The 15,727-nt window shown below is 33.9% G+C and overlaps 1 protein-coding gene across 7 annotated transcripts in view; it reads left to right on the top strand.

Annotated features, from left to right (window-relative positions):
- The window catches only part of LOC106468822 (arfGAP with SH3 domain, ANK repeat and PH domain-containing protein-like), a 68,449-nt gene extending 60,640 nt beyond the window's left edge, over window positions 1-7,809 (top strand). For all 7 annotated transcript variants that reach the window (XM_022397184.1, XM_022397183.1, XM_022397186.1 and 4 more), the window contains 4 exons: window positions 2,239-2,290; window positions 2,691-2,767; window positions 4,521-4,630; window positions 6,525-7,809. In XM_022397184.1, coding sequence (XP_022252892.1) covers window positions 2,239-2,290; window positions 2,691-2,767; window positions 4,521-4,630; window positions 6,525-6,725 — 440 coding nt within the window. In that variant the 3' untranslated portion in view covers window positions 6,726-7,809. The remainder of the gene's footprint in view (window positions 1-2,238; window positions 2,291-2,690; window positions 2,768-4,520; window positions 4,631-6,524) is intronic.
- The last annotated feature ends 7,918 nt before the right edge of the window (window positions 7,810-15,727 follow it).

The following is a 15,727-nucleotide window of genomic DNA, read 5'->3' as shown; positions in this document are numbered from 1 at the left end:
TCAGTGAATGAAATAATAAAGAAATAAAACAATTACACTTACCAATCATATATTTAGAAGTCATTTAGAATTCAGTGAATGAAATAATAAAGAAATAAAACAATTACACTTACTAATCATATATTTAGAATTCAGTGAATGAAATAATAAAGAAATAAAACAATTACACTTACCAATCATATATTTAGAAGTCATTTAGAATTCAGTGAATGAAATAATAAAGAAATAAAACAATTCCACATACTAATCATATATTTAGAAGTCATTTAGAATTCAGTGAATGAAATAATAAAGAAATAAAGCAATTACACTTACTAATCATATACTTAGAAGTCATTTAGAATTCAGTGAATGAATTAATAAAGAAATAAAACAACTCCACTTATTGCACAACTACTGTATTTTACATAACTAATCAACACCACTAATTGGAAAGACAACAATATATCTTCATGGTAATGGTTAATTTTTTTTATGCACATTTTGTTTTTGTCGAAACCTCCTTAGTGGGTTCCCACTTGTAGCAGGGTCTTTTTGAAAATAGTGTACCATCCAATGACAAACTTCTCCAAAAATCAGTTTTGTTCTTTCTTATCATGCTGAAGACTCTTTCTTCTCGAGCATTTGAGTGGGGAATAGATCAATATTCCAAACTTAACTTTACAGTATCCTTGTACTCAACATCACAAAAATTAAGTAATAGATCAATATTCCAAACTTAGCTTTACAGTATCCCTGTACTCAACATCACAAAAATTAAGTAATAGATCAATATTCCAAACTTAGCTTTACAGTATCCCTGTACTCAACATCACAAAACTTAAGTAATATATCAATATTTTGAACTTAACTTTACAGTTTTCCTGTACTCAACATCACAAAAATTAAGTTATGCTGTCTTTCTATTTGTAGACTTGTCAAACATGTCTATGCAGAAGTTGTCCACATTAAACTTTACCACTGATTGAAAGGCATCCAATGTCTTACAGGCTAAGTTGTGTGGGCCTGCTTTATCATTCTTGATTTAATTGAATTCCTTTTACTGAGATTGACACTTGTGTTATCCACACCAAATGCCACACAGTTTTCCAATGGAATGTCATAAGATGAAAGCTTCTCATCAAAAATGGCTGCAGCAGTTGCCCTTGTTGTGGTGCACATGTCCAAAAGGTTGAATTTTACTTTGTTTGTGTGAACATTATACAGCAATAGGGTTCATTTTCTAAAGTCCAGTGTCATTGAACCCGTCTTCATCTTCTCAATCAGGTTACCTTAAATACAACAAAGAACAATATATTGTCATGACAGTACACTGTGAAATACATTACATCTCAGATCTGCTTTGAAGGAAGAAGCAACACAAATAAAACCATGCTAGTGTATTAATGTTTGTTAGTCACATCTTCTACTTTGAAGGAAAAAGCAATACAAATAAAACCATGCTAGTGTATTAATGTTTGTTGGTCAGATCTTCTACTTTGAAGGAAGAAGCAACACAAATAAAACCGTGCTAGTGTATTAATGTTTGTTAGTCAGATCTTCTAATTGGAAGGAAGAAACAGCACAGATAGAAACATCCTACTGTTTAAATGTTTGTTGATCAGATCTTCTACTTTGAAGGAAGAAGCAACACAAATAAAACCATGCTAGTGTATTAATGTTTGTTAGTCAGATCTTCTAATTGGAAGGAAGAAACAGCACAGATAGAAACATCCTAATGTTTAAATGTTTGTTAGTCAGATCTTCTACTTGGAAGGAAGAAACAGCACAGATAGAAACATCCTACTCTTTAAATGTTTGTTTGTCAGATCTTCCACTTTGAAGTAAGAAACAGCCCAGATAGAAACATCCTACTCTTTAAATGTTTGTTTGTCAGATCTTCTACTTTGAAGGAAGAAACAGCACAGATAGAAACATCCTACTGTTTAAATGTTTGTTGGTCAGATCTTCCACTTTGAAGGAAGAAACAGCACAGATAGAAACATCCTACTGTTTAAATGTTTGTTGGTCAGATATTTCACTTTAAATGATGAAGTAGTATTGGTAGTGCCATACAGTGTGTATGAACACTTTCTTCCACTTTTATACTGTCTTATCAGACATAGACTTAATTTTGTTACCATATTTAGTTGAAAGTAAAAATATTTGTTACAGCTTTGTTATATTTAAGAAGTTTAGAAAATATTGTATCAAATTTGAAATTTGCTAACGTTTCTGCAATCTTTATACATTTTGCAGCAGCTGCTAAAGTTGTACATCCCAAAACATCACAGTTTCTTATGAGGAAAAGGTGAGAATCATGTAAGGAGTTTTTAGAAGGACACATGGTTATGTTTTCCGAATTCTTTCTTGTGTAGAACTTCCCAAAACACCAAAGTTTTTGCATGATGAAAAACAAACTTTAAGGAAACTTTTAAAAATATGCAGGTTTGGTATCTCAGAACTTTCATATTTTCCATAGTTTCTCATGATGAACAGATGAATGTCGTCTAAAGATATACATAAATAAGCTCTGCAGACCTTTTATAATTTATTCCTCCTGAAATGCTGTAATATTTCATGTTGAAAAGGTGAACAATTTAGATTAGATAAAATATAATTGTAATTTTCTGTTACTTTTGTGTGATATTGTGAAAGATATATAATTATACATATATCAACATTTCTCTGTCATTATGGTTTCAAAACAGTGCATCAGAAAAACCACCGTCGCAAGTCCACGGTACTCTTCAAAGACCAAAATGTCACCCTCCTCCAGCACCACCTGGTGAGTAAAATCAAAATGTATCCGTAAGTCTATGAATTTATTACAAACCACTAGTCTTAAGAAGAGACTTTTCACCTGTATTTCTAGAAAGCAGAAGTTAAGACTTCTTTTCCCTTGTCTATCTTTCTTGACTGTTGAAAACAAACTTTTTAAATAAAATATTTTGTAGTGTGATGTAAATTTTGGTCAATAAGTAAGATCAGCTGAGCTAGTTTCACCTTCATGCCAGGTTACCGAGTTAGTTTCACTCAAGAGTAGACTTATCACCTCTTTATGCTAGGTTACTGAGTTAGTTTCACTCAAGAGTGGACTTATCCCCTTTTCATGTCAGTTATCTGAGTAAATCTCAACCTGAGTGTGAACCATTCCACTCTTCATGCTGAGTTACAGAGCTAGGTTTAACCTGAGTGTAAACTATTCCACTAAGTTACAGAGCTAGGTTTAACCTGAGCGTAAACTATTGCACTATTCATGCTGAGTTACAGAGCTAGGTTTAACCTGAGTGTAAACTATTCCAATCTTCATGCTAAGTTACAGAGCTAGGTTTAACCTGAGTGTAAACTATTCCACTCTTCATGCTGAGTTACAGAGCCAGATTTAACCTGAGTGTAAACTATTCCACTAAGTTACAGAGCTAGGTTTAACCTGAGTGTAAACTATTTCACTAAGTTACTCTTCATGCTGAGTTACAGAGCTAGGTTTAACCTGAGTGTAAACTATTCCACTCTTCATGCTGAGTTACAGAGCTAGGTTTAACCTGAATGTGAACTATTCCACTATTCATGCTGATTTACAGAGCTAGGTTTAACCTGAATGTAAACTATTGCACTATTCACGGTGAGTTACAGAGCTAGGTTTAACCTGAGTGCAAACTATTCCACTCTTCATGCTGAGTTACAGAGCTAGGTTTAACCTGAGTGTGAACTATTCCACTCTTCATGCTAAGTTACAGAGCCAGATTTAACCTGAGTGTAAACTATTCCACTCTTCATGCTAAGTTACAGAGCTAGGTTTAACCTGAATGTGAACTATTCCACTCTTCATGCTGAGTTCCAGAGCTAGGTTTAACCTGAGTGTAAACTATTCCACTCTTCATGCTGAGTTACAGAGCCAGATTTAACCTGAGTGTAAACTATTCCACTCATCATGCTGAGTTACAGAGCTAGGTTTAACCTGAGTGTGAACTATTCCACTATTCATGCCAAGTTATTGAGTTAGTTTCACCCAAGAGTGGACTTCTCCCCTATTCATGCCAAGTTACTGAGTTAGTTTCAACCTGAATGTGAGCTATTCCATACTATGTGCCAGGTTAATCAAAGAGTGAAGTTATCCAGTCTTCATGCCAGATTAATTTCTATATAGGTATAGTGTTGTTAATTAACCTGTTTTGTAGTATCTGCTGTATAGTATCTAAAGCCATGTCAGCTCACCTACTGTATAATATCTTAAAAGAATTTTAATTCACCTATTGTATAGTTTGTTAAGGGCATATTGCTGCACATTCACAATGCTTGCTTTATAGATTTTTAAGGCATCTACACCCAGCTAACAAGTCTTTTTATCAACTGATTAAGCTATTATTAGTCCTAAATGTTCAAACACACTTAAAAACAACATTTGTTAACTCTTAAGCACGTGTCTTTGAGTCTAGTAATAGCATTCTCAGAGAAAAGCAAATATCAGAAGTTCCCTACAATTTACTTGTCATTGTAAGCAGTTTTTGTTACAGTTTTTGTTATTGCTTTGTGTCTAGGGTTCAGTAATGAGTTACAACAGAAACTAATTAATGGACAATCGTCAGAAAGTTTGTCGTCACTGGCTTCAGATGCAGAAAATGCTGTACCTGTTCCTCCACCTAGAAAAGTATGTGTTTTTTTTAAATTAATGGAACTATGGTACTGTATTTGTAACATAAGAAAGGAGTTAACCAATTTTTAAGAAGTTTTTTTTTTAACTTTTACAAGTATTCAGAGATGTATTTTGCTCAACAAAAATTGTTTTTTATTATAAGCATGAAATATAGGGTCATACAATTATACAAGGACTTTTCTGTACTTTAAAATACATTTATTTGTATACCTGTTACCAGAGCCTTCATCGGGCAATGATGTTCCGAGTAATAAAAAAAAAAAATTCTGTGGAACACTGCTTTAAAATAGGTATGTAGGCAACGATTGTAACAATAACTGACATCTGGTATAAAAGTTACTAACCATATATAAATTATGATGAATATAGAAGATAAGTCGATTACTTCAATATAACAAACATAAGGAAAACACAATTATAGGTATTATATAGAGAAATAAAAATAAATAAATTTTTCATACTTCAAATAATACATATTATTTTTGGATTTTGTAGGTCTATTACATGGTCATTCTCCTGAACATGCTATAAACACATCTTCTATAGCTTTTCATTTTCAGGAAAATGATCATATAATAGATCTAAAAAATGACAGAATAATGGAAAAAGAAGAAAACACCAAATGGAGAAAAATCAAAGAAGCTATTGCCACCCAAGCACAAGAAAGTGTACTACCAGTGGGTATTAATCAAAATAATGGCCAACAAATACTCAATACTGCATGGACACCATTTATCAAACACCTAAAACATGTTAGTTATTGTGGTTTCAATGTATAATTTAACTTTTAATTTCACAATGTATTATTTGAAATATGAAAAATTTATTTATTTTTATTTCTCTATATAATACCTACAGTTGTGTTTTCCTTATGTTTGTTATATTGAAGTAATCGACTTATCTTCTATTTTCATCATAATTTATATATGGTTAGTAACTTTAATACCAGATGTCAGTTATTGTTACAATCGTTGCCTACATACCTATTTTAAAGCAGTGTTCCACAGAAAGTTTTTTTTTATTACTCGGAACATCATTGCCTGATAAAGGATCTGGTAAGAGGCATGAAAGTTCACAAATAAAAGTATTTTAATGTAGAAAAAAGTTTGTGTATAATTTTACATGTTAGTTTATGTACGTTATAAGTCTTAAAACCAATATAGGGTCACTATAACATATATCGGATATTATGTTTTTAAAGTAAACTTTAACATATATCGGATATTATGTTTTTAAAGTAAACTTTAACATATATCGGATATTATGTTTTTAAAGTAAACTTTAACATATATCGGATATTATGTTTTTAAAGTAAACTTTAACATATATCGGATGTTATATTTTTAAAGTAAACTTTAACACATATCAGATGTTATGTTTTTAAAGTGAACTTTAACATCTATCGGATGTTATGTTTTTAAAGTGAACTTTAACATATATCAGATGTTATGTTTTTAAAGTGAACTTTAACATATCTCAGATGTTATGTTTTTAAAGTGAACTTTAACATATCTCAGATGTTATGTTTTTAATTGAACTTTAACATATCTCAGATGTTATGTTTTTAAAGTGAACTTTAACATATCTCAGATGTTATGTTTTTAAAGTGAACTTTAACATATCTCAGATGTTATGTTTTTAAAGTGAACTTTAACATATCTCAGATGTTATGTTTTTAAAGTGAACTTTAACATATATCAGAAAAACATAACATCTGATATATGTTAAAGTTCACTTTAAAAACATAACATCTGATATATGTTAAAGTTCACTTTAAAAACATAACACCGATATATGTTAAAGTTCACTTTAAAAACATAACATAAAGTAAACTTTAACATATATCAGATTTTATGTTTTTAAAGTGAAGTATATTTGATTATTCCAGCGTCATGAAAGCACAAAGTATCGCTGTCGAGCCCTGTATGATTGTGAAGCAGACAGAGAAGATGAACTCTCTTTTCAAGTAGGAGAGGTTATTGTGATAATTCATGAGACTACAGAGGATGAAGAGTGGATGGAAGGGATGATTGAAGGAGAACCTCAGAGACGCGGGTTATTTCCATCAAGTTTTGTCCGTATGCTGTAATTTTATTTCTAAAGTAATGCTTTGAACAGAACTAAAAACAGCCAGTACTTGTGCGTGTTTACTTTATATCGTTGGTCAGAATTTTGAATTTTCATATTTGAAACCTAGAATGGGCTTGTCAGTATGACAGCTACTTCGTAGTTACAGATGTCTGAAAATAAGACTGTGATTTTTATGAAAATATTCCACACAGTCTGCTCACTGACTTTCTTGGCAGCTTATGTGATGATGATAAAAATCTGTTGTATGATTATTTTATGAAGATTTCTACTGATTCCTGTCTTGTATATAGAACAATTATTGTCAAAGCAAGATTTTTTTTAGACTTCATGATGATGCATTAACATTCCCTAAACAACATAAAGACTAGATTGAAGGTGTTAATTCACATCAAGTAAACCACCAACTTCAGTGTTAACCACTCATCAAACCAGTGGAGGTTCATTTTACTAAAATTTTCAACATTCTCACATAGTTTCTTCTATTTCTGTTTAAAGAAAGACAATGTCAAAAATTAACAGCAAGTAAAGAGTTAAGTTTTTCTTCTGTTTATGTGATCATGACCGGTTTTATGTGTCATAGGTTGTATTGTGTTTGGTTACTTTGCAGTTGGACCTAGTATAAGGCTATAATTCTGTTTTCTTAAACATAATAATTGTTAATCCTACTTTTTTTAAGTCAGTGCTTCAAAGTAAAGCAAAAGTTAAAACATGAAAAAGAATAAACATGAAGTTAATGTGGAAATATTATTTTTCATCTCACAACCTTGGAGCATGAGCATATTGTAATTAATTTTATTTCATTTGTTATAAATGAAAGCTTTGTTCCAGTAGTTTAACATCCTAGTCTTGTAAATAAGACAGTTGTGAACATATATATATATTGTTTCGGTTTTTCTAAATAACCATTCTTTATAGTAAAATGTATAAAATTTCAAACAGTTATTTTAATATGGCATCAAATAAAGTTTAGTCTAATGTCAATTGACAGTAGAAATTTGGTTCAGATACATTTTCTTATGCTTTATTAATTTTACACTTTAGCTATGTGTGATTCAGAATAAAAATTTTATTATAAATAAGCATCTTCATGTGTAACAAAATGGTCTGGGGAATCTAAAGAACACTCTCCTCTCTATAATGGTTGCTCATACAATTTTGTAACATATTTTTCTCCGTTTTGTAAATTTTACTTAGGTATCTGTTTCAAGTTTTCCATAAAAGGAAACATGTTTTCATCTTTAGTACTTGTATTAGAAAATATTGGTGTTTTTTATTAACTTTGTGATACAAAAGTACAATCTCCAAATCAATATATTCAATGTGAAGTAGTGTTATTGTACTGTATGATTAAGCTAGGAGAGGGGTAAAGACAGAAAGATGGAGTAGTGTTACTATACTGTATGATTAAGCTAGGAGAGGTAAAGACAGAAAGATGGAGTAGTGTTACTCTACTGTATGATTAAGCTAGAAGAGATAAAGACAGAAAGATGGAGTAGGGTTACTCTACTGTATGATTAAGCTAGGTAAAAATTAGAAGATGAATGAGTCTTGTTTTTTATAGTAATTTTCTTTTAATGTTGTGTTTTTTGTTAGATAGTATCAAGGCCACTGAAACAATAGAATCTTTGTTTTGTGATGTCATATTCATTCAACTTTTAGTAGCACAAAGCAATCACTTGCACAACATTTTTAGGTCTACTGCTTTCAGTTACATAATTTTTTCATCTAGTGTAATCCATATTTTATAGCATTCATGCTCAAAACTTATTTGGGTTAAATTTTCACCGAATCGATTTTTCTCAGATGATATAGAGAGAAACCTTTTCTACAGAGGGTTGAGTACAATATATTAAAATTATTTTGGAGCCTCACAACATTGCTACATCCAGTGTCACCATGTTCAGTCATATATTATTTGACAACCTTGCATCATGACAATAGCTCCACAGCATTGTTTCCAACACAGTAGGCTCTGTCCTAATATGTCTGGTCCAAAGAGCACAATTCCTTCCAGCAAGGTTTACAAAATCCCACTAGTGTATAAGGATGATGGTAGTGTAGCACCCATTTCAACAGTTCGATTGTGTAGAAATCCATAGGACTGCATCTGGCTACTCAACCTATATATCTTCATAGAGAATAACATAATTACCCATTTCATGCAACAGTTGAGCAGATGTATCATGAAAGCAACTTCTGTACCTGTGTGACTTTTGATTCTGTTGCATACTGTTGCCTGAAATGTAGATGGCTCATGCAACTGATCTTTGTGTTCATTAATTCTCATCTGTTACAAGATGCTGCACTTTGGTTACCATGGCTGGGGTACAAGTTGTTGCAGGTCTCTATTTGGATAGTCCTAGTGCTCCAAGCTCATCAGTATTCCGTTGTTTTCTAATGCCATTTCGAACAAAAAGTATCTCTATCTTAGACATTTTAAACCTCCTATCTGGACACAATGTTATAATCTGAGTGTATGAATATTTTCAATTGAAAAGGGTTATTACATACCTTTTTCAAAGAGATCAGTTTGAGTGGTATTACAGTGCCACCTATTAAATACCAAACATTGTCAAAATATAGTTGGGATACTTGCCATTCTACGGCAGCTTTATATCGACTGTGGTTGCCACGTGACTTGCTGAACTGCATATTCAAAATTATTTTAATGTGACCTACTCAACTCTTAACAATTATCATTGATAATTTTATCAAACAGTAAAATAAATGTTGTAGAAGAATGTATCATAACACTTCTTTGAAATTATGTTATCCTGATGAAGATATGGAATGCATATCCAAAGCAACTATATCTTTGTGGGGATATAGAGGAGGAAGATTAGTATATACCATAGCCTCTTTAGCACAGTGCACACAATCAAACAGATATCATGCTGTTGGTTCTGTGGCAGAATGCAGCAAGAGGATAAAGAAGGCAGAGGTTTTTAATTCAATCAGTAATTATGTAAGAAGAGAAAAAAAAACGTATTTATATACTGGTAATTTTTGATGTTTTAAGGTACTTAACTGAACTGTTTTTATAACACTAGTGTATATTTTTTGAAATCATTTTCTCATTCTTTCAAGAAAAGATGGCAACCCAGCCAGATGTTATAGTTCAAATTGGATAGGATAAAGTATCATTTCTTAGTCTTTAGAAGATAATGTTTGGTAGTAGCTCTTCTTGAAGAGGGATCTATTCTTTTTGGATCAGTTTTGATTCATGCTGATTGGTGTTCTAAAATACGAAATAAAGAACAGTATACAAAAAATCTATTATCTCAAGATGTGGTTTAAATTTGAATCACAATTTTGGTAAAATATTTCTCTCTATAAGCTCAACAGGATCCATCAAAATCTTGTGTGAAACTACCGTAAGATGTACATTAAATGTTACATTTAGTGCTGTGAGGTACTTGGTAAAATATTTCTCTCTATAAGCTCAACAAGGGTCCATCAAAATCTTGTGTGAAACTACCGTAAGATGTACATTAAATGTTACATTTAGTGCTGTGAGGTATTTGGTATAATATTTCTTTCTATAAGGGTCCATCAAAATCTTGTGTGAAACTACCGTAAGATGTACATTAAATGTTACATTTAGTGCTGTGAGGTATTTGGTATAATATACGCTGTTGTAAATTCTTTTTACTGTGTAAGTTTTATACATATAGCTAAGCCACTGTAGTTAAGTATACCTAAACTTTACAAGTGATAACTGTATACATGAATAAAGGAAGCTGTGCTGCTGTTTACAGTAACAGACATGAGGAATGTACCATTCTTTGATAGAAGACAAAAGGCGGAAGACTTTCGACACGTCGCCCTCTACACTTGTGTTTCTACAACAGGCAGTTGCCATCCATTCAACTAAGTTTCAATCAGAATGTACCATTATTTCTGATACAGTACATTACCTCCTCTCACATAAATAGCTATTCTCGTTCAGTGCTGCTCTCTATATCCAAAAAAAGATGTGTATGCCACAAGCCTTGAAGCTCCCACCCATCTTTGAATCTACTGATTCAAATGCATCTGGCATGCAAATCATCATGCGACAACAATAAGAGTGAGACACTCTCTTGACGCATGTGACTCCTCCGTTCAATTTTACCGAACCATCACTAATCGTTTGGCAGTACTCGCGTTGTAACGATTTGTTTCCGTATCTTTGTATTAATTTTTCTCAACAAGTTTACTCTTTATTATACAATAGTGATATCTGTAACTTTATTTAAATACAAATGATAAAACGAGAAATCAGTGTTTTTTACTTGCACAATATTTATTTGTAAGGTTCATAAATATAAAGAAACTTTAAAACTCTACATGTTTCAGTGGAAATAATTCCACCATCTTCAGGAAAATAAACCACGAAGTACACTTGAAGTTTTTATAAACTAATGTACGTGTATAATTAGCATGTTTTTATAGTGGCGCCATTTACAACAATGATTTCCAAAAGTTTACTTCCGTGGCTCCTGGGCCTAAATCTCTATTTATATTCAATTTGTTTTTAACAATTTCTAAGGATTATCTTATATTTAGTTCGTCTTTTTCCGTTACTTGTTTAAGTATTTTTACATTATCCCAGTCAATAACATGTTTAGGATTACCTGTAATTCATCTTACTGGTATATCACTCTTTAGTTTAACTATATTTCATTTCTTCCATATATCACGACTCGTACATATGTTGTTGTTACTACACACTTACTTAATTTTATACCATCACGTCTATTTCATTATTATTTATCTTTTATCCTTCTTTTTATTCACTTGGTTCCTGTGAAACTCTTGAACCAGGGTACATACAAATTTCTCCCAATATTCTACATACTTATTGTTAGGTTAATATTTTTATTTTAGTGCTTAGTGATATCCTTTGTTCTGTACTGTTCGATTAGGCTTAACAAGTGTTTGTTGTTTTCGGTTTATCTATAGTTCTATTTACAGGTTACTCGATAATTAGGTTAAATATATTTTCTTCAACAAATAACCACGTACATGTGTTTATTTCCATATATAATATGTTAACATTTCCACTATATCGACTATTTCATTTTTGTCTTTCTTTATAGTTTATACTTCTTACCATTAATTTCGTTTGTGAGGCCACCAGAGGGCCGGAGTCGACCCTACCTACTCCCAGTATTTCTGACCTTCCTTCTATAATGGCTGAACCCATTTCCAGAAGACCTATATTTTGTCAGTTTTCCTCCACCTTATCAAGGATTGCCTTCCAGACCTCTACTGCAGAATCTGCTCGGTCTGTCTCGGTTTATTTTTTAGACATGTTTCACATTATATTCCCCTTCTCATGACATTGTTTCATGATGATCTTTTTGACTCTCTCTTGAGAGTGGATACTTGCACGCCTCACCCTATACAGACTTTAATTCTTTTTTTTTTGCCTCAGCTTACCATCCACAGATTTTCTTCCTGATTTTATGTCATTTGCTTCTCTGTTAATCCTATCCATTTTCCCTACCTAGTTTTTAGCTTTGTTTTACCCTATCTACTCTCCCACAGTTAATGTTTACCTTCCATCTCCTTTCTTCAGTGTTCCACATATATTTAGGGATTTTCGTGGAACACCTCCTGCTTCTTCCCTCCATATTGGAGTGTTTGCCATCTTCAGTTCTTTCCCTCCACACATGGCTTCTTTGCTTTTGGAATCTTTTAGGGTGGGACACTGCTGTTTGTTTCCCATCCACTGCTAATGGGGACTTACGGTCAGTTCTTTTTTTCCACCAGTCCATTTTTTGAGGCTACTCCTGTACATTTAGTGTCACGTGGAGTATCTGTGATGCTATTATTAAATTTTTTCAGTTGATCTTTTGTTTCATTATGAGATATTATCATCTTTATTCATTTTACATGTTCAACACTTTCCCGTCCTTTATCTGTTTTATCTACGGATTTTCTTCATTCGTCTTGTATGTTCGATGCTGATTGGGGTTCTGGATCAATCAGTCACACTTCAATCAATTATTTGGTCATTCCCAGTTTTAATATGTAGTCTTTGATCACAGTTGGGTAGGATGTTTCTGCATGACTGCGAATGCCCACATTACACGTTCTTATCTTTCACATTTTGGGAGATTTTACCCACACCATTCATTGGATGTATAACTTTGGTTAGCTCCTTTCAAACGGGAATAGTCTTAACATACTCATATATTCCTTCCACAGTCAACTTGTGTGGTTGGGTTTTCCAGTTGATTAAGTTTTTCTGTTACATATCTCACATTCTAGTCTCTTTTGGGGTGTGTTTTATTAAACATCCCTTTCATCGGGACCATCCATTCTCTTTGGATGTATTTAAAAGAATTTTCTGTTACCCAAGCCTTTACTTTGGGTTTCCCTCTTAATTTTCATTCTTCCCTCTTCGTCTATATCCCCAAGACGTCGAATTTACTGTTTCCTCCCCTTCTTCTGGATTGTTTATCTTCCCTGATGCTCATCTCCAAAGGTGGGATGTGTTGTTTGATCAGTAGGAGGCTTCAGGTCAATGGTCTACAGACGAAAGATCTTATCCCTTTAACACCCGAGTACTTAAACCAGTCCAAGGTGCTTTAGTTCACTATTTTCCTCATATCTAGATTTGACTAATCCTGTTTCATTTCGACTTTTTGATAGTGGCGACTTATATCAATCACCAAGGGGACACTCATTCTTGTTCCCTTTGTTGTAAACAGTGGATTTCCTTTTTTGAACCCACACACTTGACATACGCCTCCTGGAGGGTCGTGTTCCAGATGCTTTGTTGACTTTCCAGCCCCAACACTTTCTCCCTAGGAGTGACTCTCGATCCTCCTAATTTTTGGTGGTTTTGCCTCCTGTGGGGTACTCCTCCACTTTAAGTTTTTCAATCCTTTATCACTTACCTCATTTGTTTTTTAGGTCTCTGATTCATTGTCCACTTGCCCTGGCTGTCTTTAAGTTCAGACAGGTTTACATCCAGTTTATAAATTTTGTTTTTTTCTCATTACATCATTCTTCTTCCCCAAATTTGTGTTTATCCATGTCACTCCAATTCAGGTCTTTTTGACTGATCTTTTCTAGCTGACACTTCTTTGGTTTTCTCGGCTGTTTCGGCTCGATTTGTTTCTTTTGTTCTGGATCGATTTTATTAACCTACATTTTGGTGGCTCATGGGGTATATTTCATTCGACTTTTTCGTTTCTTACCATCTTCCACATTTCTTCTCAGTAGGATCCAGATGACCTTCTCTGTCCAGTACGTGCTGTGGGTTGCTTCATTGTTTTTAATGCTCATTTCCATTGAATCCATTTCCCATGGTTTCCTTCCCTTACTCCACTTCTTTGATCGTGATTTTTCCCCTTCTTCCCTTATCCATTGGGTTTGGATTGTGATTCGATTGGGGTTTATTCTTTGTCTCCTTCTGTCTGTCATCACTTCCTGGTGTCTTGATTGTGGTCATGCACCTTCCTTTTACCCAGCATGTCTACCCTGTCGTCTATTAGAGGTACTTTGTCGAGCACTGGCACTGCATCTCATATGTTCATCTCCCATTCTCTGCTTTGGGTAGCTGTTTCTTCCTTGTCAGGGTATCGTCATCCACCTGTTGCCATCCTTCTCTCTTTTGTGGGACTGTTACTGGGTAAGATACCTTTTAGTATATATATACCTCTTATTTTTCAGAGGCATGTCCCTCTTTTTCTTTTTGGTTCCCTCTGTGGCGAGTGATACCTGTTCAGGTATACTTAAACTCGTCAAATCCGCATTGTGAGATCATGCTGACTTGCATATTATTATTTTCGTGGCCACGCAATACACATTGCTGAGATGGGGTGTTCCACAACTTCACTTGTAGGTTTATCCTTGTGATATGTTTGCTTCATTGGTTTGCCCATCTCAGACTGCATTCACCCATGGATTACATGGGTAAAGCAGAAAGGGATAGCTGCCCATCCCTGCCATTCCTTGTATTGAATAAATCGGTATGGTCTGCTTTTCAAAATAGGGTTTCGTGGTCACTCATTACACTGTCTAGGTATTGTCATTCCTCTGGACTCTCGAGTGCACTTTGTACCCCCTATTCTTCTAGTGGAGTTTGAGAGTCCTTACCACTTTCCAGTTCCAAGTTGCTGGGGTGGTGGACCATAGAGACATCCTCCTAAATGTATTAATGAAATACAACTATTATATATAGATGATTATAAAACCATTCATTTGAGAGTAGGGTAGTTGTGTTCTGCTGGTGTAAATGACGTGATATTTTCCACAACGCGTAATTGGAGTGAGCCATCAAAATTGTCGTTCACCCCTTCATTTGGGATCCCTCACCCTACCCCTACATGGATGTCGGTTCCCAGTAGCTGCATTTTGGATTTAAAGCTGAACCAATCAACATAAGTCCTCACACATGTATTATAAATGCCTCTATTCCCTCACTCATTTATACTCTTGTTACTCCATCTGTATTGTGGGTCACAATGGAGATACTTGCAGATTACTACGGTTCTTCCCCTTCCGCTACCCATCAATGTTCTTATTCATTCGAAGATGTTATTGTGTTTGGAGTTGTTCCTGTCATTTAAAATTTGAGTGAGATGGTTTACATTACATCTTTTTTGATGCTGGATGTCGGGTTCCCAGATCGATCAATCAATTTCTCACATTGTTATCATGTGACCCGTTCATGGGTCGGGGGGTACGAGATTCCCTCTGGTCTCCTGAACTTGAGGTGAAGACAGTATGATTCTCTTTCCTACCCCACCAGATAGCTAGGTTTTGGATTGTAGTTGACTTGCCACCTTTATGATACGACAGCGGAAGTCCGAGTGTGTTCGAGATGCCCTCTTCGTTAGTAAATAAGCCTGGCAGATAAAGCCAGCAGTGTTAAAATGAAGAGAGAGCTGTAGTTACTTTGAGTTCCGTGTAATTTATGATTCTGTTAGTTTCGAGTTAGTGAGCCGTAAAGAAACGTACTGATTGTGTAACTACTGTGTACTAAAAGTTTGTATCGAGGAA

This window comes from Limulus polyphemus, unplaced genomic scaffold, assembly GCF_000517525.1.
Source record: "Limulus polyphemus unplaced genomic scaffold, Limulus_polyphemus-2.1.2 Scaffold3178, whole genome shotgun sequence".
NCBI lineage: Eukaryota > Metazoa > Arthropoda > Merostomata > Xiphosura > Limulidae > Limulus > Limulus polyphemus.
The sequence above is the reverse complement of the archived record's forward strand: the minus strand, read 5'-3'. Positions and strand labels throughout refer to the sequence as shown.